The 24,118-nt window shown below is 36.1% G+C and overlaps 2 protein-coding genes and 1 long non-coding RNA gene across 3 annotated transcripts; 1 reads left to right on the top strand and 2 right to left on the bottom strand.

Moving 5' to 3' along the window:
• Positions 1 to 1,527: 1,527 nt before the first annotated feature.
• On the top strand, positions 1,528 to 7,883 carry LOC121236727. Its single transcript, XR_005934796.1, has 2 exons — positions 1,528 to 1,695; positions 6,769 to 7,883. It is a non-coding gene; the product is annotated as an uncharacterized LOC121236727 (long non-coding RNA).
• A 773-nt stretch (positions 7,884 to 8,656) lies between these two features.
• On the bottom strand, positions 8,657 to 11,981 carry LOC121236726. Its single transcript, XM_041133157.1, has 4 exons — positions 11,789 to 11,981; positions 11,252 to 11,456; positions 10,512 to 10,573; positions 8,657 to 10,201 (listed from the first exon to the last, which is right to left on the bottom strand). Exons 1-4 carry the CDS (start codon positions 11,906 to 11,908, stop codon positions 10,046 to 10,048), a joined length of 543 nt encoding a protein of 180 aa, XP_040989091.1. The 5' UTR covers positions 11,909 to 11,981; the 3' UTR covers positions 8,657 to 10,045.
• Positions 11,982 to 13,742: 1,761 nt separating this feature from the next.
• LOC121236728 (autophagy-related protein 8f-like) lies at positions 13,743 to 16,899 on the bottom strand. Its single transcript, XM_041133158.1, has 6 exons — positions 16,645 to 16,899; positions 15,965 to 16,006; positions 15,788 to 15,843; positions 14,625 to 14,677; positions 14,139 to 14,257; positions 13,743 to 14,033 (listed from the first exon to the last, which is right to left on the bottom strand). The coding sequence occupies exons 2-6, from the start codon at positions 15,999 to 16,001 to the stop codon at positions 13,942 to 13,944; spliced, it is 357 nt and encodes a 118-aa protein (XP_040989092.1). The 5' UTR covers positions 16,002 to 16,006; positions 16,645 to 16,899; the 3' UTR covers positions 13,743 to 13,941.
• Positions 16,900 to 24,118: the final 7,219 nt, after the last annotated feature.

The raw sequence follows: 24,118 nt of genomic DNA on the forward strand, positions 1-24,118 counted from the left end.
CGGAGGAGCTTGAAACGGCTACCCCCTTTATTCGGCCAAAAAACTAGAAAAAAAAAAAAAAAAAAAAAAAAACACCGGAGACCAAGGGCCGGCGAGGAGAGGGTGAGGAAGAAGGAGCCGAAGCTCCCCTTCCCCCCAGCTGGATTCGGATGAGCGAGTTTCTAGAGAGAGGATCCGGTTTCTAGAGAGAGAGGGTCTGGTTTCTTAGGTCTCGTTTGTTTGCAGAGATGAGATGAGTTGAGTTGAATTGAGATGAGATTAAAGTTAAAAAGTTGAATAAAATATTGTTAGAATATATTTTTTAATATTATTTTTGTTTTGAGATTTGAAAAAGTTGAATTGTTTATTTTATTTTGTGTGGAGATTTAGAAAAGTTATAATGATGAAGTGAGATGAGATGAGATGTTTCCTGAAAACAAACGAGGCCTTAAAATCGAGAGAGAGGTTGGTTTAATCGAGGGAGAGGCTCAAACGGAAAGTTGAACGTAAAACAATAACTCTGTTAAGACAAAAATTTCCGTTTGATTCCGTTAGATAGCCTCTTATATAATAAAGATAGATGTTATGACATTTCAAACCATTTCAAACCACGACGATGCTACCACGCACACTGAAATGTGTCTTGATTGCTTATTACTTTACGTCTTTTATAATAATAATATAGTGATTTTTCTATCTATATATATTGGGGAAAAAAAAAAAACCTCCAACGATCTTCGAAAACACTTTAATAGATGATATTGTTTGCAGGTTTGGATACAGTTTAGATAATAAAATGATATGAGATTATTTTTTTTAAACATTAGAGGTGGGGGTCGAACCTATTTTGGATACGTGGGTCCTCTGCCATAGACCACATGCTGTTTGTATAAATAAAAGTTAAAAATTAAATAAAATATTATTAAAATTTTAAAAAATTAAATTATTTATTATATTTTATATAAAAATTTAAAGAAATTATAACAATAAAATTAGATGAAATAAAATGTTTCCCTATCCAATTCATATTATTCTCTGATGATCGAACTGTAACACAAAAAGTTAAAAAAAAGGGTTCTAGTGCTGGTCGACAGTGATCTAAGTCGCGAAATGATAAATCCAATAAACTGCATTGGATATCTTAAACAGTGTTTCCTGGTTTTAGCTATGGTGGATTATAACTTTACCTCCTCGCATGCAGAGAGACCGAGAAGAGGAGAGGGAGACGCACAGATTCTCCAACGCGTGTCGTTTGTTATTCGAACTCATCTCAATTTATTTTATAATTTTTTAAAATTTTAATATACATTATAATAAATAATTTAATTTTTTTAAATTTAAAATAATAATAATATTTTATTATTTTAATTCAATTCAATTAAAATTTATCGTTATAATTTTTTAAAATTTTTATATAAATTATAATTAATAATACAAATTTTTTAAATTTTTAAATAATATTAATATTAAAAAATAATATTTTATCATCTAAACTCAAATCAATTAAATTAAAACTCAACTCAATTAAATTAAACATGCAAACGCTGTTTTTTCATCCCTAGACCTCTTCGCTGTCCTCCACACCGACTCCGTACGTAAAACGACTTCTCGTTCAAGAAAGTTCCCTCCGATTACTTCGACTGGCCCCTCGAATTCCGGCGAGACTCCCTCAGCATTCCCACCATCTGACATCTTTGCAAAAGCATCGTCACGCGAGTAACTGTCTAGCTCACTCCTATCTCCTCTCTTTATTTTTTACCTCTGCTTTTGCAATCGAACTGCTTTTTGTAAGCTTTGGCCGTAGATTTTGGAGGACACGGGTATAAGGATGTTCGACCGATTACGTTTTCAGAAGTGTGTCACCATCTCACTGATTGTGACGCCCCGACTCCCACGTACAAAAATAAGGGAATCGTGACGTCAGGATGGTGACAACACGGTCACGCATCCCAACGAAATGTGCTCAAGTGTGTGTGCAACATGCAAAGGTGCACAATAAAAGTCACAGCGGATAATATAAATAAGTCAACTAAGTACCAGAAATTTAAATACAAATATTCAACACAATTTATCTTTAAAAATTATACAGTCATCCCAAATATAATACAAAAGGTAAATACAGTAATTGATAAAAACATAACTCACTAAACAGGAGCAATCCCAGATCACTCCTCCAACGGAGCCAAGCTAAGGCTCGTCATCATCATCTGCATCAAAATCTGAGATACCATAAAATGGTACCACATGTAAGTATAAACCAAACAACTCTCGGGATAAAAATATATTAATGCAACCAATAATACGACAAAATACATTTAGTCATAAAATACCATTTTTTCCAGAAAAATGATTATTTCCAACACACGCCGAAAATTCCATTTTGGCCCAAAAATATAGTTTGTCATTTTCCCAGAAAATGATTCACACCAACAACTCATTTATCGGACACTGTAGGCGGGAATCGCAGGCGGGACTCTACCACCGTCCCTGCTTACCACCATCCCTACCGCGTGCACCGTAGGCGGGAATCACAGGCGGGACACAATCACCATCCCTGCTTACCACCATCCCTATCGCGTGCACCGTAGGCGGGAATCGCAGGCGGGACTCTACCACCATCCCTGCTTACCACCATCCCTACAGTTCCTTTACACATACTTAACAGAGCACTGTAGGCGGGAATCACAGGCGGGACTCTACCACCATCCCTGCTTACCACCATCCCTACAGTTCCTTTACACACAATGAATACTTAACAGAGCACTGTAGGCGAGAATCACAGGCTGGACACAACCACCATCCCTGCTTACCACCATCCCTACAGTCTCTTTTCCTTTTACTCACATGAGAATCCAATTCCAATAAACACATGAACATGTATGCAATCATGCGAAAACCCAGTTTTCTTTACAAACATGATCATGCATGCAATATGCGATATACATGAACAAGACATAACCAACAACCAACAACCACAATTCACAATGCAAACAAACACACAACTCCGTCCACAATCCATCCGACCCCCGAAACTCCTCGGACTCAGTCCGACAAAATAAACCAATTCACAGATAATATGTGTTAGTGCAAAAATATATTTAAATCACGAAAGTTCTTTAAGGAAAATACTTACAGTGCAATATAACAATTTTCGAAGGATCACGAAGTTGAAAAAGACGACGTTTGAGCAACACCACAGTGTAAAATACACTGTGGCCGTGGGTCACAAATACCAACTTTCAAACGGAGGCAAACGAAGACCCAAGATTGATAGGGTAGGGCCTAGGGAGGTCGGTGAAGCCAATGGTGGTGGTGGTTTGCCATGGGTGGTGGCGAAATGGGCGGTAGAAGACCAAAATGCCCAAATCGGAAATGTAAATGGTGGAGCTTCACCGGTGGCGGATCGGAGGTGGGGTTGGGTCCAATGGGTTGCTAAGAGGTCGGGGATGAAGTGGTAGGAAGATGGTGGCCGGAGGTGGCGCGACGGCGGCGCTGGAACGAAAGGTGGCCGCGGCTTTGAAGGGCTACTGGTGGTTAACGGCGGCGCGAATGGAGGTGAGGTTGGTGGGGTGAGGTCACCGGCGGCAGGGGAACACAATGGGGTGGGCGGTGAAGGCCACCGCTGGCTCACGGCGGCGCTGGCGTGAATGTGGCCCGCGGCTTCGTGGGGTGCGTGTGGGCTACCGGCGGCGAGGTAGGGGCTGAGATTTGGGGGGTGAGGTCGCCGGAGGGAGGGGGAGCTGGTCGGCTGGGCAGTGTCGACCACCGCCAGCGCACGGCGGCGGGCTGGGGGAGAGGAAGAACAGACGGAGAGAGAGGGAGGGAGAGGGAGTTGCGCGCACGGGGGAGGGGGAAAAATAAAGAAGAAAAAGAAAAGAAAGAAAAGAAAAGGAAGGAAAGAAAAAATGGAGGGAAAAGAAATGAGGTACAATCCTCATAACTTGGGTCACAAAAATGATCCAATGGAAATGATTTTAAAACCACAAGTTAAATAAAATAATTTAAACGTAATGGTAAAGTCAAATTGAAATAATTAAATCCCACGGTAATTAATTTAAATATTAAAAGTAATTTAAATGCATAACAAAAAATAAATATTTGGAAAGCACATAACAATAATTTTCACCAAATTAAAATCATAGAAATAAACTCACTAAAAATCCAACCAATTTTAAAATAAGAGGATAAATTTTTGAACAATCAAAAATAATCATTCAGTAAAAATACACTAAAATACGGGGTGTTACACTGATCACAGAAAAATGCATCTGACTTAACATTTGGGGTACAGAAATACTTGAATCTAAGAATCTGTTCCTACTTCTGTGGAATAAAGAGTACGATATTATGGATCGGCCTTCTATTTTTGTGAACTGACCATACCCACCCGCATTCTATTTGTTAGAGCAGTGGCGTTGTATCATGCAAATGCAAATAAAATGGATAATTTAGTTAAAAGAAGATAAAAATGATCTGTATTGGATTATGCAAATGTAAACCTAAATAGCTTTCAGTTACAGTAAATCAACACTTGTGGTTATATTTGACATTCACTGTAACTCAACCAAATCTATTAAAAAATTATTTTTCATCTAAACACTCTCTCTCTTCTCTCATTTTTCTCTTTATTCTACCACTCTTTTTCTACCCTCAATCAGGATGATTCATCATAGTCGTTTTTTTCCTAGGTCTTGTTTGTTTTAGATTACTAGGTCTTGTTTTTTTAATGCATGAGAACACTAGTATTTTTAAGCTTATCCAAGATTGTAATTTATAAATAAATAAATAAAAACATCACAGAAATGCTACTAGTTTTTTTTTTTTTAAAAAGAAAAAAAAGCTAGTATAACATTAATATTTTCATATAGCTCTTAATTTAGGAAAAAAAAATTAATAGAACAAAAAAGATTGAAAAAAAAAATATTATTAAATTTATAATATTTTATTATTATTATTTTGACTAATATATAGATAATCCAATGTGAGAATAAGTTTTAAATGAAATAGTCAAATATAAAATCATGTTATATTATGTAAATTTTGCATTTACATTTGCATAATCCAATACTAATTCTTTTACTGCCTTAGATGTTGAGTAAGGCTATCTGATATGACAGAAGGGTTACATTGACAATAAGGACAAAAATGGAGGATCAAAATTCAAACTTTAGGCACAAAATTGATAAAGTTACCCAAGCTTGGAAGTGCCAAAATGTGTTTTAACTTTTAACCTCACAATAGTAATATTAACCACAAACGATCATCCTCTATTATGTCTTGGCTTTTAAGCACGTAGTGGGAGTGGGAAGAGCGAGGCCGAGGGTTCTTGTTTCCAGTTTGGATTTTATAGTAAGTGTCCAAATAACGTTTTTTTTCTTCATGCTAGTGGGCGTGCATCATGCATGCGTGTTTTTGTGTTTTTTGGTGCGTATCCATGTATGTAAGGTGTTACTAATCCATCTTATTATTAAGTTATTGGTAAAGTCGTTAGAAGTTGAGAATATTATCAAAATTTGCAATAAAAAAGCTTTTAGAAGCATGGACGAGTTGAGTCAACCGGAAGAGGAACAGGCACGCATTTAATTTTCTGAACAACTTGAAGTGCTTACAAGAAAATGCGTGTGTCATAGTGAAAGCTACACTCACTTTTGTCCAACAAAACATGAGTTTTTAGTGCATGATTAGGCAGAGGAGGCAGCGCATCGCGACCTGTTGTAATATTGTTTCCCCTTAGGAAATGCGTGCGGTGCAAGTTTTTTGGAAGTCAGGGCTTGGTGTCACCTAAACGGATACAGCACTTTATTGTGATAAATGCACCATAATGTGAGAGTCTAAAATTTGGTGATTCTCAGTGTTTTTGCTTCTTCAACATTAGTCTTATACGGTGCCAAACAATACGACTTCTTCATATCTTGTATGTTACTTGATGATATTTAACTTGCTGTACTGGTTCCTGTGAGGATGAATTTTTTGTTTTTTCTTTGGGTCTAAAGCTCTTTCCATCAGGTTTTAACACTCGAGTCCTGTCGAATGTTGCTTGTAGTTGCTTGTAGTGATCGAAACAAATTCAAAGTATTATGTTGCTGTCTTGCAGTTGCTTTGTCCCTCTCTTGCTCTCCACTTCCCTCCCACCGTCCCTTTTGATTAATAATATGCATTTTGATCTGCCAAAACTATCTGGCATTTTGGACATTTTCTTTGTTGCAGTATGCTGCTCTATTCAATGCTGGAACTGATAAAACTCTGTACTTGCAAAACAATGGCAATATAGTTAAAAATAAATTCAACAGCAAGTTGTCATCTACTTACTGATCAAAAAGTCCCCAAGTAGTTCCATAGAGACTAAATGCAAGTGCATTTAATTGGAGCAACTAGCCATGGTGTATTGAATATATTTATCACATCATCTACTCAATGCATCTGCATTGATAATATTTATGACCTTTCCAAAATGGAGCAGCTAACCATGGTGTATGTTGTTGTCTTACCGTAATAAAGCAGAAAAAGGGGATCTTTTTCGCTATGCCAAATAATCTCAGCGGTATTTTTACTTGGGTATAAAAACAAACAAAAAAAAAAGAGCGTGCATTGTACAACACATCCAACATATATGCTTTCTACTTTTTCTCATTACTCTATTAATAACCGTTGCATTATGTACTGGAATATATATTCTCCTTTTATTATATCTGTTACTTTTCTTCTTCTTCTTTTTTTGTCTTTTTTGCATTGGAATAATGCTTGAAAATTTTCTTTGATGTTGGTTTTTTTTTGTGTGTGTATATGCAGGTTTTAATGATAGCTGAGGTTTTCAAATCCGGATCTAATGATTTATTATCTTTGAAAGTTCTCGACCGAGAAGATATTAATGATATATTTATCATCACGCAGTGAGACTTGCTAGTGAGGAGACATCAGTAGAGCTAACCGGATATGAGCACAATGCAGTGACATGTATTGGCATGATAACAGCAATTCTGGCAAAACACTCTCTCTGTGCAATTGTTTTGTAAGTGTTCTCATATCCCATCTATCTTCCAGCTTGATTCGATGGTTGAGGTTAGTCCGTGGTCATGCAATTGGTTTTGATCTTTTCATTTTTTTCTGTTTACATCTACACATTGGTAATTTTCCAGCCAAGTACTTGGCTGTAGGTTAAGAAATCTGATATAATTAACATAATAGGTAACAGGGATGGAGCTTCTATCTAGAATTAATGGTCACTGCTCTTTTAACAAGCTCAAGTTATGAAGCTTCTTTATATGAAGTCTTTTTGGCATAACATGCACCTGACACATGTTCTCCAGACAGTACTTCAGGAGTGTTCTTTTCCTGCAAGATTTAGCAACAACATATTGGCCCATTAGGTTCATTTGCCTGGGCTTGCTTAAAGCCATGCAGCTGGTGTCTTCAAACAGGAGTCCAATATGTTTTGGTGGGAAAATGGAGTGTTCTCCATGTTTTCAGTATGTTTTTCGATGTAAATCCTTCCAACCTTGGGCGCCAGCTGTTGGGTAGGTCCACTGTTTCAGTGTCATTTCTGTCATTTTTCTATCCCAATAAGTGAAGGTTAGGATTCTTTATGTATGTTCTGGAATGTATTGTGCTGGACCATTGTATTGATTGGCCGTATCAATCCTTTTCTGCCAGTCTGCTACATCTGTTAAAGTGGGTTGTTTAAAGGAATCAGCTTGCTAGCTTGAAACTGTATCGTTGGTTTTTTAGAGGCATGATAGCTACCTAGACAATGCTTGAAATTGAATGACGGAAAATTCTCTCATTTTGTTTTTATTGTTGCTTTTTTCTTTGTGGCAATGAAATTAATAGAAATGAAATGTAAGGATGTTAAATCTGTTGTTCAGAGAGCACGAATAACATGCATTTTGATAGAGAGTAATGTTTTATATTCTACTGAATTCATGTGAATTTGGATGAAGAAATTGTTAAAATACATCCGGATTACTTCTGGTTGGGCGGTGGGAGATTGATCTCATCATGGGCATCAGTACCTCATAATTTATTGTCAATCCTTTCATTGTTTGCTGCAGTAATACTTGATTACCTGAGATTCTCCATTATCAAACTTCATTAAACCACAGGTAATCTAACATGACTGCCTAGTGGAGTCTGAAGGGAGGCCAATCTTCAGCTGCCATTAAGAATTCATGGTTTTTGCATGCTAATCATTTTTGGTGCAGAGAAATTTTTTCCTTTTTCTAGCAGTGTTGTTTTTCACGTTTCTATCTATTGGTTTTTTGGGATGTACTAAGTTCAATACGAAGAGCTGTATTTTTTTTTTTCCTTTTGGGCAGGAGATTTGTCGGTATATTTATACTTGTTCATAGCTGATTCATAGTTAGAAACCGCAATTAGTTGTGAAATCTGATGGGAAATTACAGTTTTTAATAAAGGTTCGCAGCATCAGGTATGCATAGATGGGAAGCAATGTTGGTCTACCCGTTGCAGCATGTTGCACAGATTGAGATAGATGGGCCTTTATGGGCACTTGTTGACACTGCAGCACATCCTATCCCGGATTTTGGAACATGATACTGAAAATTGCACCTGTATTATATTAACATAGATGACTACATGAGTTTGTTTACAATTGACTTGTGTTGAAAATTAGGTGACATGAGATTTCTAGACTAGACTGTCACATTGTGCATCAATTTGCAATATTAATCTGGTGGGTGGGCAAAGTCTTCATTGCTCTATGATAAAATGGAGCAGGGCCAGGAACCATCAGCTTACCATATTTCATACCTAAACGCTTGGCAGGTGGCAGTTTGAATTACAATTAAATGTGAAGAAAGGAGTACCAATAAAATCTGTTATATCATAGCAGAGGCTTTTTTTCAAATGATTTTTCATATCTTGTTTGCCACTGGGCCGCAGCAGTCATACTCGAAATCCTTTTCTTTGAGGTGGTCTGTAGAGTGGAGAACTCATTTCTTTATCTCAGTTAAGTCTTTTGTCCTATCCGTGGAAGTGAAAATCTAGCAATTAAGGTTATCAAAGTTAATAGGTTGAAACAGAGTGACTTCCTTTGAAGACCATCAAGTTGGAAGTCCAGTTCTACCATCTGGCCATATACAAGCTTTTAATCTCAACTACATCAGAGTCATTTCAAAATGATCAGATCCATGGCTACTGAAGTTACCCTTATCTAAAAGCATTAATTGAGAATTATATGAAAATACATCCTGCGATCATTCTCAAGACTTGCGAAGTGATAATTGGGGTCAGTTAACATGTAGTACTATTGCAAACATTTTGCCATCTCCTCGTCACAGCTCCTAGCAGGATTAGGGTCTCTTCACTCTTGCAATTCCCTGCCCCAATTGCCGGCAATCCGAGCAGGGGAGGGGTTGCGAGCACCATGATTCTGGGAAGCTGTTCGGAGATTGCGGCGACTCGCAGTCCTCTAACCAAATATAGTTTTAGAGAAGTCGACCAGTTTTTATATGAAATGAAAAACAGCCTCCTTTCATTTAAGAAGAATAACAACCGACATATACTTACAACGATGGCAACTCATGCATCCACGTTAGTATATATATGTTTCATCTTTTTATTCATATCCACAATCACAAACAACACAAATCATATAATAAAACGATATAAGGAGCCATCATCCATCAATTCTTCATATTCTTCCTCGTTGACTCTTATCAATACTTGTCAAGAGGGAGACGACATTTTCCGTACTTTAGCTCTTTTTTTTGGATTGGAATTTTTATTGAAAACCTGAAATTATGACGAAAATGTCTACTTCATACATTACAAACACTGTTGAAACATTAATCCTTTTAAAAAGAGAGTATAAGTGAACAAAGCTTTAAAAACGGAGGATAAGGTCTGATTTTCTACAATTTCTTAGTTCAAATATCTTTTACAATTCGGAGAGAGATAAACACAGAATGTGGATCTCACTGCATTAAAATTGGCAACATAAAATACCGTGACATCAACATGATTTGTCTACCCTTCTTTCCAAATTATAAAAGATATTTGGGGCAGAAAATTATAGGAAATCTGGATTCAAAAAGGAAAATGTCTATGTCTAGGGCTTCTCATTATGAATGGGTGGTTTCCGATGGGGTTGCGCATAATCCATCACTACAATGTCTTCCACAGCCTCATTTTCCTGAACATCTGCTGCTTCTACAGAATCATGTTGCACAGATCCCTCCAGTGACGGCACGTTCCTCTTCAATCCCTTCACGAGAACATCATTATATATACCATGTTAGACCTCCACCACTGCTCACATGCATTTTCATGCAAACATATATAACGATGTGATCGCATGACTCGAATTACCCGATCTTTTGCTATATATGGTTATTGTCAGTATCATGCATGCATGGATTCATGCCATACCCTTTGCCGGGACATATATAGTGGAGATCGATAGAAGGTGGGCCATAAGTCTTGGACACCACCTTTCCCAACATACAACTGAAAAACAACTAAGCTATGCGAATCCATCTAAATTAAGAAACAAAAGCATTAAGTAAGTTATCTACCTTTATATTTCTCGCCAGTTGCAAATCTTTTTGGAAAGATGGTACTCTAGTATTCTCATTTCCTGCACATCCGACACTATATATATCAATATAACCACTCTAGTCTATATTAGTTATGATTATATAATATAATGATGATGATGATCATAGTGGTAAAAACGGATGGTCAAATCGTCCTAATTTACAGACCAAGGCATGCGGCTTTTCTCTCTGCACAATGCCAGCTATTTGCGCAGAGATTGTGCAGATCATGTGTGTTTTTTTTATATGTAAGAGACTAGAAGAGTATAGAAGTGGCAATTGCAATTTAACAGTAATAAGAGATTAACTGTGTATACAAATTTAGCATAGGTTATTATATTGTATTATATATTGTCTAGCTGAACAAAAAATAATGACGTAATTTACAGTTTGAACGCGCTGTCTAAGTGTTTAGTGTTCTTGACTTTATAGAATAGATCTTGGATCGCACTTTTTCCCATGTTTAATATACCTGCGGCTTGCCTAGCTAGGAGAAGAAAGGACCCTGAATAGTCTTCGATCTATATAATTGCTTTGAGAAGAGGTAGCAACGTACTAACAAAAGATGAAGGTTGTGAAACAAGCTATCCAGATTTTGTAACGTTTTCTCTCATGGTAAAGTATAGCTAGCTAGGAGTTCAGTTCTTCATTTTTGTATCTCGTGTGGCATGTATGTATACGTGCAAAGAATTCAACAAAATCCTCAATTTGAAGAGAACCTGAAGTAGCTGATCCATTTGTCGGGTCTTGTTTCTTGTAAAGAACATTTGGGTCATTGATCTGCTTGTGAACGCCACCCCGACTCTGGACATGATTCATGCTGTTACGTCCACTAGTTTTGACTTCTTCTTGTTGTGATATGCACTTCTCTAAGGTGGGAGGCCTCAAACTTGATGTCTCAAAAGCCTTTGATTTTTCTGCATACTACAACGAAATAACATATATAGAGTTTAGACCATTCTTCTTCAAATGTTAATTTACAAGTAATATATATTAATTACTGCATATGAATGAGAAAAAGTGTAGTCAAATTAGTATAGTAGTTTGATCAAATATGTTTACCCCTGAAGGGTTTTAGGTCATTTCTGGCTAAATGAACATGAAAAACATAAATAAATTAATTAAGTGGTCACTTAATTCCTTGGAATGAAGAGATCATTTTCATGGGATTACCATCTCATGTATACGATTGCTCGTTATTTGATTTATAAAGAATAAACGTACGTAGATGATAAAAGTTTAATTAAAATACCAACCTTGCTGAAATGGTAAATTTGTTTTCCATCCCCGGCCTTATCAGAAAGCCGTAGACGGCGGGCATCACATGCATGCAGAGTAAGACATGATAGGAGAATGAGGAGAACAAGAGAAGGCATGGTGGCCAGGTTCAGCAATGACTTTGAACTGGTTAATTTTCAGGTTAAAATTAAGTCAGAGAATAGCAAATGAGGTGAGAATTTCAGGGTTAGGTTTTCCAAGTATTTGTAGTGGAAGTAGCAAGGAGAGCATTAAATGCAGGTTTTGTATGGGACGAGAGACGTTCTTTAAGAGAACATGCAGGTGTTTGGGTGATGAACCTTGAAAACGAAAATGAAGATATTGGCCGGGCCGACCTTGTCCCCCTGCTCTCTCATTTCTTAATAACTGGGGGGCCTCAATATTGAAGAGAAAGGTACCACAAATTGTTGAGTTGCGTAATGTTGAACATATGAATATATTGAAATGGATGTTTGCGCAGAGATCATCAGAAACTTTTGGATTTTTCTACGGAGATAGAACCCTATGGATCATAAGGAATGACCATTGCACACGAAAGACACTTTCACAGTAGCTAGTACTTGTATACAAGAATTTGATTCGCTAGATAATTTAATTTCAAATTATGCAAAGTTGGCCGTGTTCACACCGTTTTGTAAATAGAAGATACTATCAAAAGTATGTGTAATTTCTTTTTTCTAAAAAAGTTATGTTACCCAAAAAAAGAGAGAGAAAATAAGGGCTATACATACATACATTCATTCATATCTCACTGGATAAAACATTGGTGAGATCTGGACTTAAAAATGTAAAAGAGCATGTTTCACCAGGGAGAACTAGGACCTACCCATGTGTTTCTGTAGATCAAGACCTCCATTCTTTGTCTGTGTTCTATACAAGTTACTTTTGCATGGATTGCTAGTTGCAGCTATATCTAATTTGTTCTTTATCTGCGGTCAAATAGTCAATTATATACAAAATTGGGGTGAGATTTAATTTAAATGGGTATAGATGATGATTCAATTAATGTAGAAATGAAGGTTGGACCATGTGGGACCTGTAGAGGAGTGGAGTGGGGATAGGGACAGGGGGACAAAGAAGCATGGCAAGACCGTCTCATGCGCCTCCTCTTTGGAACATCGAAGGGTCGAGTCCCCTCCCTCCCCTCCTACCACCGTCTGTATCGAGCATGCATTCCACGTGCCATGCTGCCCATGTGCCTTTTACATACTACGTACTACATTGCCATGTCATGATCTGTCTATAGTACTAATTGCCTTAAATCTGAAGAACGATATTCATAAGTACTCTGTTAACCATTGGAAGTCTAATACATGAAGTCATCTCAGCAATGTCAAATTATTAGCAAAATAGATGAAAAATCATTCATTTGATGTTTGAGTTGCAATTATCGTTCCAATTTTATTGGATGTCCCCAAGGGAACAAAAATGGTTCCAAGTAATTAATAACTTGTCCCTGCTCTGATACAATGAACTTCTTGCACCAATAAACATCTCTTTAAATTTCTGTTTGAGAAGTAGCATAATGTCTGGATTTGGAGAGGATGTGGCTCCCACGTATTGTTTATTTCTCTCCAAATCTGAACTCTGGTCACAAATTATAAGGAAGTTTGATCCTTGCCTTGCAAAGAAATAGGCAATATTTTTAGTTTTCAACCTCTGGTTCTCGAGAAATTCTTCACGAAGGAGGTCAGTCTGCATGTACAGTTGGATTGTACATTCCTTATACCAGGTTGCAAAAGACTACCTCAAAAAACCAACACCAGGACCAACCCCTCCCACTTTTCCAGAATCAACGCGTAGCCTAATATTTGATTTAAGAAACACACACACAGACAAGTACTCTCCATAAAAGGAGTGATTATGGTTGCTTCTTTTTCACGATTATAACTAAAAGGAACTTCCAAGAGAAATACATATTAGAGAGCATGATTGTCAAAAGCGAGCAGCATGAAATTTTAAAATGCGACTGGTTCTGGGTTTCAAGCTGTACATATGTATATATATACACTTATGCTAGGATTTTGTAATTAATCCTGCATAATGTAATTAGGTAAGGAGACGACAAGAAGCATATGAAATATGGCGAAACCTTGAAGGAAAAATGCAACAAAAATATCAACAGTAGATTCTAATGCCCAAATGTGTTTTCGCCACTGTAAGTAACATAGAGAAACCCATCTTCATCCTTCTTCTCCTCGTATATAGCAGACATAATTGCACCTGCAAAAACCAAAAAAAAAAAAAAAATTAGTGAACCATCTCAAATCAAAATGCTCAAATAGAGCATTATCTTGTAGAAGATGGTATAATCAGAGCAAGGTTTACCTGTTGGTGGAAGAACATTATCCACAAATACAAAGATTGCCTTTTCTGCACTCAGTTTAATCCTTTTGCGAATGACATAGACAAATTGCCCCACTGTCAGGTCAGCCGGAACAAGGTATCTGTGATTGTATCAAGGTGAGAAGGGGGTGGAAAAATCACCAAAACAAATATATTTAATACAAGGGGGATGGCCATAGTCCTTGGTATAAATTTTTATCCCACTGATGTCTCTCAAGAGTTTCACTACAGTTCCCTCTGAAACACTGATGAATACAACTTCCCGAGGTTTTTTTCTTTTCTTTTCTTCTTTTTTTATATCTAACCTTTCCCAAGACTGAACCTTTTTTTTTTTATTGGCACTGGATGTCCAGGAACGGCATCCCGACTTATCCCAGACTGAACTTAAGCAAGATCATGGACGTTGGAAAAGAAATGGGGAATGTGATGGGAAATTCCAGAGAGAAAGTAATAGTAGGAATTACTTACTTTTTCTTGTCGATGTTTGGGATATCACTTCTCTCTGCCTTCTCCACGATAACCTTCAAATTATATGATAAAGTTTCCAGAAAAGTCAGCTTTGGAAACCAAGAGGGTAGAATGCTGATTCAATCCATGTTAATGACTGGACAGCTAGTAAAGCAGAAAATCATCTTTAAAAGAAACAAGAAAAAGAAAAATAAAGTCGTGTCCTATATTGAACCCAAACAATCATGGATATGGAAGAATGAGAACAGTGTACTACCTGACAGACAATGCCGTCCACCAAAATATTCAGAAATTTGTTGTTTTCTATGGTGACAGTCATACAGCCACATTATCAGTAGTATAAGATTCGATTTCTAAAGTATGACATTGCAACACTATCATCTAATTTTCATTGATCAAAGCTTTCCAACTTACAAGGCAAAAACTAACTTGAACCAAAATTGAGAACAAGAAGTAACACGACCTAAATATCTATAACTTCCTATAGAGATCCAGTATCAGCCTTTTCTTCCTCAGATAAAATAAAAGGTTTCAAAAACCTCTGTTTTAACAAGACAAGCAAAATTACATGTCAGAGACTATATAAACTTTGCGAGATGTAAAACAGTAAACAGCCTTCATACAGAAGGTCTAGATACAGTACTTTGTTATGGCACGCCTGAGCCAGAAATCTTAAGGATATGCACCAAGAATGATGAAATGAGACTACTTAACTATACCCGTACCAGATATAAAATAAAAGGAACAGAATTAAGCTATCTTTGGTCCACACAGGAATCACAACTGCAGTCCCAGACCAAATATAAAAAGTGGTGCGGTGCAATTCTACTAGATCACCTGGCTAAAACATACCCCAAGCAGGTGCTCAAATTCCAAATGTTATCTTTCAAGGCTTCATAAATCATTGACAAGCATCAATGCCCAATATGCATTTGCCCACACATCCTTCAAATGCACATTAACACATTGCTTTTTTCTTTATATTGCTTGCATTCATAACCCAGAAAACCAGGAATAAATACAAAAACAAAGACATACTTCAAATACAATTACAATCCATATGCAGTTAAACCCAAACTTTGGCTTCTCAATTAGCAATTCAAAAAAAAAAAAACCGAAACTGCGAGAATAATTGAGCTTAAAAAGTAACAATTATTTCTCACCGGTATCCTATCAGGATATTTCTCCCTAATTCTGGCAGCCTCTGCCCGTCTCTTCTCTGAAGACAAGACATAACAGACTCGTAAATTCAACATGTTACCCATTCTTCCGTACACAATACACGGAAGATAAAAAAAAGAAGAGTACATTTTCTCCAAATAACAGTAAATACTACATACCAAGATCATGCTCTTGCTTGAAGTAACTCTTTGCCATTTTCCCTGAAATTACCATCAAATTCTTTAAGTTTTTCGCTATTCTTCCGCTCAATGGATGATAAACTATTTCTCTCACAATTAAGAGCCATAATAATATTAAAGAAGAAAAAATGGATCAAACCCAAAACTATGCAGGACAGAGTTCGCCAACCGTGACCAAAATTACAACACATCAACTCTATAGTTTAAGTTCTTGCAGTCGTTACTGAGAAAAAACCCAAAATATCAAATTGCACTATTTTTTCCAATAACTTTTACCCACAATTGCACCCAGAAGAACATGATCGATAACAACAAGCGCATGCATATACCCAAAATCAAATGATTGAGATAATACGGTGCACGAGCTCTTTTGAAGGGAAGAAGAAAAAACTATGAACCCAACTAGCTTTCTCAATATCGAACACCCTTGAATAGAAAATTCTTTAATTAAATGGAAAAAAAGAACTTAAATTTATCACAAACGAACGGTAAATACAGGGGCTTTGCGTTGATCAGAAGACGAATCGATCAATCGACTATTCAAACAGATTACTAAGCAAATGAAACCATTAAATTAACCGAGAATATAATTGAACAATAGAAAGCATAAAATCAAACAAAACAAGGACAAAAATAGAAAGGATCTCGTGAAGACGAACCCCGCAAAAGGAGAGAACTTTTTCTGATAAGAACTCAACGAAGCTCGTGGGTTTGGTTGAAGATAGAAATCGAGACGGCTTTGCTTTCGGTTTTTGGAGTATATTTACAGATTAATAATACTACCATATCCTTAAGATACCAACATCATCAATATTCTAAATTTTAGAAAAAAAAAAACCGGAAATTTAAGAATGCGGTTGCTGCGTGCTCGCTCGAGACTCGATATACTTGGGGAACAAGGCTGGGCGTCAGGATCAAACTCCCAGTGGACCCCACCTTTGGGACTATTGCATCTGAAAGGACGTTCAGGATGCATCTTCGGTACGGCAAGGGTTGATCTGATCCGTGAAGACGCATTTGATTAAGGTACCTCCACGTGGAAGGATGAGAATATGCTTCCTTAATACTCTTGTACTTTCTATCCTAAAGGCTAGGACTCTCTCTAAGCCCAGTCCAGCCCAGCACATTTCTTAGGAGTTGGAATCCCCAGGTCAGTCTTTCCGAGACGAGCGGGGATAATATTTTTAATATATTCGTAATGTCTCTCATTGTATGATTCGGCCCCGTTAGGTTTAACATACTTCTCAATCTATTTCACCTGTCTTAATATTTAATCAGTATTTAAATATAAATAATTGTAAATTTAAATTTTTAAATTTTTTATCTAATTGTTATAATTTTTTTAAACTTTCAGACAAAATATAAAAAAAATTCAATATTTTCAAATTTCAAAACAAAAATTATATTATAACAATATTCTAACTTTATAATATTTTTATCTAATTTTTTCTCTCTTATTTTTCAAAATCTCCTAAAACATCTTAATTCAAACCATTTCACTATTATTCACAATATTATAAATCCAATTTGACCATTTAGATTATGTTTGAGTATCAAACTCATCTCAATCTATTTCAAACTAATCATTGATGAGATTTACTACCGTTTGAACTTTCCATAAAAAATTAGACATAACTCAACATACTTCAAACATTTAAGTACATATCTTAACTTGTTTTATATATTCAAACGCATCTCAATAAGACTCATAAAAATTACTATTTACATATCAATTTAGATCATCTAAAATTACCTCAGCATTCAAACGCAACTTTAAGTAATATAAATATTATGTAGATAATGTGTCATATAAATACTTTCAAATATCATTGCTCGTAATAGTAGTGTTCATTTAAATGATCAATTGATAATTACTCATTACATTTAGGTCTATTAACAAATGGTGCTTTTAAAAAAGAGTTTTTCTCTTTTAATCTTGATTTGACACAAGTAGTTAATTTTTTAAAAACACTTTTAATTTCACAATTTTACAAAGTAAAAATTTTAATTTCATACAAGGGTAGTCGGGACTCTATCCCTGCCGCCCCACCCCCAGCTAGACAGTGTGGACAATCTCACCCGCTCATGCGAGGGCCCCCGCCCTCGCAGGAGAAAGGGTTGCGGGGAGGGCTTAAGCCCAACCCAATATATATATATATATATATATATATATATATATATATATATATACACATATATAGACATACTTGGTCATTATTGTGAACATGTTTCTAGGTAAACATTTCATTAATCTTGTCAATGGAAAAATACATTACAAATAGAAAAATTCTAAACATAAGCTGTACACCCACTTAAAAACATATCATTTTACTTTTTTACCGTCATTTTACTTAAAAACATGTCCTTCCAGAATCCGTCCAACAACCCCCCCCCTCCAACTTTCTCCTTTTCACTGCACTAAGAACTTCTTGGGCATATTCCGATCGGCAACACAGGAATGAGTTATAAGGTAACTGTAGCCCCTCTCTCGCTCTCATTTTGTAATCTCACTGTAAATCAGATTGTTGTAATCTTAGAAGGGGTTAGAGCTAAGAAGTTGGGTTAGAGCTAGACATTAATGTAACTAGCAATAGTGTTAGTGATTGTCTGGGAGAGAAACCATATGGCTTTCTAAAGTTCTCTATTTTCGACTATTTGTGATGCAATTATCTTCTCCGTTATCGGCTATTTGTGATGCAAGAGAAACCATATGGCTTATAGTAAAAATTTTGACCCAGTTTTCTTTTGCAGCATGACAAATTGCTAGAGATGATCATGCAAGTACGTTGGCGGAAGTTTTATTCTCTCCATGCATTTGAAGGATGGCTTTGAATCTAATTTACATCAACATACGAAGTTGCTAAATTAATATTTTCTGGAATTACGGAATGGTTGATGACATGTTGCCTATCGGAGTTATCATGGCCATTCTTAATCTGAAAATTGCAGCAAAAATTGTTGTACTCAATTGCAATCGTGTGACTAAGGATGAGGAAGCTAGGGGACTTGGAAGGGAGGGAAGAAGAAGGGGACGAAATCTGGAACATTTTTTTAAGTAAGATAAAGATAAAAAGGTAAAATGATTCCAGACATGTTTTTAATTAAAATAAGAATAAAATAATAAAATAATATATTTTTAAGTATGTGCGCAAGATATTAGATTTATGGATAGCACAACCCTTACAAATATTTAGGAGCTCATATTTCCATACAATGTCGCATGCACAAAAGCAGAAAGGAAAATTATTTATATTAGCCTACAGCTGCAGCACACCTCATGTGCTGAGTTTTAAAAAAAAAAAAAAAAAAAAAAAAACATATGCGAGGTGTGCGGAGTGTATAGCCGCACTCAAGCAGAAACTATTATCTCGGTTCATGATCCGGCCACGTGCTAAGCACTCCCGTAAAATAAAACGTCCCAAAATCGATTGTATATATTCCGGCTGCTAAAAGTTAAAAGAAATAAGATACCTTACACCTCTTTTATTATTATTTTATTATTTAATTATTTGTTTAGATTAAAATATCAGAATATAACTTTTTTATATAATTTAAGAGAAAATAAATTTAATCAACCAACGTAATCATAGAAATTAATTTAAAATAAATTTAATTTTATAAAAATTGACTCAAGCAATAAAAGAATATCAAGTTTTTTGAATTTATTTTTAATTAAATTATATGATTATGTTAGTTGATTGAATTTATTTTCTTTTATATCATGCAAAAATATCAAAAAATTTTAATCCAAATTCAAAAAGTTTAATGAAAGAAAAAAATAACTAAATAGTAAATCATTAGTTAAAAAGATGCATGTGTAATTGTGTATCATTATAAAAAAAAACAAATTATACTTGCAGATTCTCTCCATGGAAATTCAGCAGCTTCCCCATTATCAAAAAATCCGTGTTGTCTGCTACGGATTCTAGATATATCTCGAGACCTGAACTATATATATATATATATATGGTGGAGAAAAAGTGGAGGGATGATTGTGGAAATATGGCATCGATTAATGGTGGCATCCAGTCAAATTTTGCCTTGCCAAGGGATGGTTGGAGGAGTTCAGGTCTTATATATATATACTAGTAAAAGATGTTACGTGCCTAAGGCACGTATGCCCAATTAAATGTTTTCTATGTTTTTATCTCATTAATAAGACACCTTTTTAATTCACAAAATTTTCACAAGTAAATAAACAAGTTCTATGAGGACTTTTATCAAACACCGACTGTGCATCCATTTTCTCGTGGCTTCCAACGTTTTGTTTACTTTCTCCTTCACCATTTACGTTACAAATAGACAGTAATACATTAAAAGGGAAGGTTTCTAACAAAAAAAAAAACTCAGGGCTTCAGACAAATTTATGCTGAGAAACCAATGTCCAAGAAGAACTTTGAATTTGACTTTACAGTCACTAACAAGTACTGGTATATCCAAGAAATTATAATCTAAGGTATTTACTTTTATCCAGCCATCATGCTCAACGATAGTAGCCTGAAAAAGTGACATCGTTTTCCACTAACCCATTACTCGATAGGTGTAATTATTATATACCAGTAAAGATGGGAAAAATGATCGATATTGCCTGACACCCAAAATGAGAATTTTATAAAACTCGAGATACTTGCAAAGATATTCCCAGATCGCTCTTTTCTCAATCGATCGAAGAAACAATTGGGATTGATCTGACCTTCTTTAGTTGGCCATCATTGCAATTCAATCCGCAACCACACTGAGGGCACTCCTCAAAGTTATCAATAGGAAAATCCGGACCAGCTTTCCCGACCGAGAATCCGAGACTATCCCCTTTCCTTTGTACCTCAACAATGTCAACCCAGAAGAAGAAGAGCTTCACACTAACGCCCTCCAAGCTCGAGAACTTGCCTTGCGAAATATAACCTCTGATAGTGGATTTGTACTTCAACTGTTACGACCCTTCGAGCGAGAAACTGCAACTACCGCCCAAGAAGGCAGAAAATCTTCCCGTGGAGGGATCAAGATTATAGCCTCGCATGCCTTTAGGGAGGATGCCGATAGGGAAGTTGTAGTCCTCGCACATCCCAAATCTTGCTCTTTTCTCAACCGATCGAGCTCTTCGTAAAGGAAGAGAGAAAGAGATAGTGTAAGGGACGATGATGACAAATGAAAATGAAGAACGGCGAGGTGGCTAGGGTTTGAGGCTTTGAGAAGAAGAGGTTGGTTCAAAAATGATTATCGGTGATTGGTTTCGACTGATAAGAGGATATATCAAACTCATTAGTTGCTCTGGATCCGATTAACCCGACTGTTGTCGGGCCTCAATCGGGGTCGGACGGGTGATCGGCCCATCGGGCACGTTGCACAGCCCTAGCTACTGCCTCTGTCTCCTGCACCACCAAGTGAAGAGAAGACCAAAAGAAGAAGAAGATGCAGAGATGGTGTTACGCGGAACACGCGGAAAGTGAATTACAAAAACAATAACAAAACCGTAATAAGACCCAACACAAATGGCACAGATGGAAGAAACAAAGTTACTGTTCATTCCTATTTATCTGTTTATAACCACTTTTAAATATAAGGGATATAAAAAGTAAGATCAAGTTACATTAATTTGTTACAAAGAGATTACGTAAAGAGATTATATAAAAATAATCTTATAAATTGATATGACTTGATTATTATGTATATATATATATATACATACATACTAGCAGTCTCGCACATTACCGGTTGAACGAAAAACAAGTTGTTTTGTAAAATATAAACATGCTTTATGTTAAAAAAAAAAAAATGTAATCATAAGCAAAATAAGTGGTATCTGGAGAATATTTTATGAACTCAATTTCTATACCTAACAAGTGAAAAGAGATGCAGAGAATTTATGTGATGATGACAGTACTTCACTGCATAAATCAAAACAATCCAACCGAAGAAAAAAAAAATGAAAAGTGGTAAAATGAAATTTAAAATTAGCAAAACCAAAGCATGGTGTTGGTCACAGAATATAAAATTCTGAATCAATTTTATTGGAGTGTAAAAGAATATGTATCAATAGAGAAAAACACATTATAGTTATGAAACGAAAAAGAACCCAACCGTAAAATTCTGAGTCAATTCCTCCAAAATAGCAGTCTATATGTAAAGCCACAAAAACTCCTACGGAAATTGCAAAAATAAATGTTACAGTAATATGAGTAATATGAAAATTAAAAGATTTTAGATATTCTAGTAATAGTTTTTTTAACAAAATATATGAATTGTAAAATTCAAACATACTACTCAATGACCTAGGGAGCACTAAAAAAATACAGTCTTTTATTTCTATATTGTTCTCACCGCCCCTTCCACCGGCACCACCTCACTCCGGCGAGTCCCTCCACACCGATCTCCCTCTCTCTCCTTCCCACGCACGTTTGCCTAATTTAGTTAATTAAGAATATTATCGTATTTAAATTATGTTAAAACTCTAATTATTTATATAGTTTTAATTTCTTAAAAATATTTAGCAAAATTTCATTATTTATTTAATGATGGAAGATTAGTATTTTATAAATTAAATTTGATAGTTTATGCATGATATGCTATTTATTTAGTTAATTAAGGATATTATCATACTTAAATTATGTTCAAACTCTAATTATTTATATGGTTTGAATTTCTTAAAAATATTTAATAAAATTTCATCATTTATTTAATGATGAAAAATTAGTATTTTATAAATTAAATTTGATAGTTTACGTATGATATGCTATTTATATATTAATTATTTAATTTTTAAATTAGTTTAAATCAATATTTAAATTTTTATTGTTAGATCAAATCTAAAGACTTAAAATGAAGAGTTGAAATTAATTTCTTAACAACATTTAATAAAATTTCATCATTTATTTAATTTATTTTAATATTTTTAATTAAGTTAATGTTTACGTATTTTCAAATCAGTATTTTAATCTTTCACCGTTAGATCATTTTGAAAACCCAAGACGAAAGACTGAGTAAATACCCTGTCCCTCTTCCTTCTCCTTCACTTTTCCCTCCTCTCTATCTCTCTATCTCTCTTCCCTCAGCTCACGCGTACGCGGTACGCTGCCCCTCTCCAAGCCGAATCTTCCTCTGCCCAGCCCGGCGCCGCCATGCGCCGGTGAGCCTCACCGCCCCTTCCACCAACACCACGTCACTCCGGCGAGTTCCCCCACACCGGTCTCCCTCTCTCACGCTCTCTCTTCCTCTCTCTCGGCTGTGCACTGCCGGAATGGGTTTGATATTGCTGCGCCGCTGTGCGCCATCCTCCTGCGCCACCACCTCCACGGTAGCCTCCTTTCCCACCGACCATCCCCCTCCAGCGAGTTCGGCCTCCATCTCCCTGTCGTTTGCCCCCACAAAGTCCACCTCCCTCACGCACGGGTTCTCCCACTTCCACCGCCGTGCGCCGCCACCCACGATGTCCAGCCACCGTCATGAGCCTCATCTGGCCACCATCGACCTACCCTAACCACCCATGGCCCCGATCTACCCCTCATGCATGCCCACTCTCTCTCACTCTCTCACGGACTCTCCCTCCTTCCCAAGCTCCAGCCGATGACCTTGATTTGTGATTTGTGTGAAAATCTGTGTATTGATTTGGTGAGTTGTGTGGTGATTTTATTGTGATTTTGCTGTGATGATGTAGAGAGGGACGCGGATTGTGGTATTACGTTGCACACTGGCATTCACACGATTTTGTGGTGAATTGTGATTTGTATGGAAATTTGTTTGATAATTTTATGATTTGTATGGTTATTTTGTGGTGAATTTGCAGAGAGGGACGAAGGGGAAATGATGATTTTGCTGTGAGGTAGAGAGGGACGTGAGGGGAGGAAGAAAACGTAAAATAAATTATTGTTTATTACTGTTCATCTCACTGTTCATAAGATGATAGGCTCTTTTAAATATAAAAAGATATAGACAGACACATTCAATTTATAATTTATCAATTCTAATTAGTTCTAACCTTCCCCAGTTTCTTTAGAGCATGGAGGCAATATATATCTTCAACCATTTCCATGTCTTATTTTCAACTAAAATTTGAGACATGTCGTTCCAAGCAATATTAGTGATTGGATGGGACGTAAGGTTCGCAAAATATCTAATCAAACAACTTAGGAAAATGTA

This window comes from Juglans microcarpa x Juglans regia, chromosome 6S (genome assembly GCF_004785595.1).
Source record: "Juglans microcarpa x Juglans regia isolate MS1-56 chromosome 6S, Jm3101_v1.0, whole genome shotgun sequence".
In the NCBI taxonomy this organism is placed as follows: Eukaryota; Viridiplantae; Streptophyta; class Magnoliopsida; order Fagales; family Juglandaceae; genus Juglans; species Juglans microcarpa x Juglans regia.

Excerpts from the sequence above, each read along its gene's own strand:
- LOC121236726 (XM_041133157.1), bottom strand. The coding sequence starts at position 11,908 with ATGCCTTCTCTTGTTCTCCTCATTCTCCTATCATGTCTTACTCTGCAT. Across the intron at positions 11,457-11,788 it reads AAATTTACCATTTCAGCAAG|TATGCAGAAAAATCAAAGGC; the intron begins GTTGGTATTTTA and ends ATTTCGTTGTAG. Across the intron at positions 10,202-10,511 it reads AACTGGCGAGAAATATAAAG|GGATTGAAGAGGAACGTGCC; the intron begins GTAGATAACTTA and ends GTTCTCGTGAAG.
- LOC121236728 (XM_041133158.1), bottom strand. The coding sequence starts at position 16,001 with ATGGCAAAGAGTTACTTCAAGCAAGAGCATGATCTTG. Across the intron at positions 14,678-15,787 it reads AATATCCTGATAGGATACCG|GTTATCGTGGAGAAGGCAGA; the intron begins GTGAGAAATAAT and ends TATAATTTGAAG. Across the intron at positions 14,258-14,624 it reads CCAAACATCGACAAGAAAAA|ATACCTTGTTCCGGCTGACC; the intron begins GTAAGTAATTCC and ends ATACAATCACAG.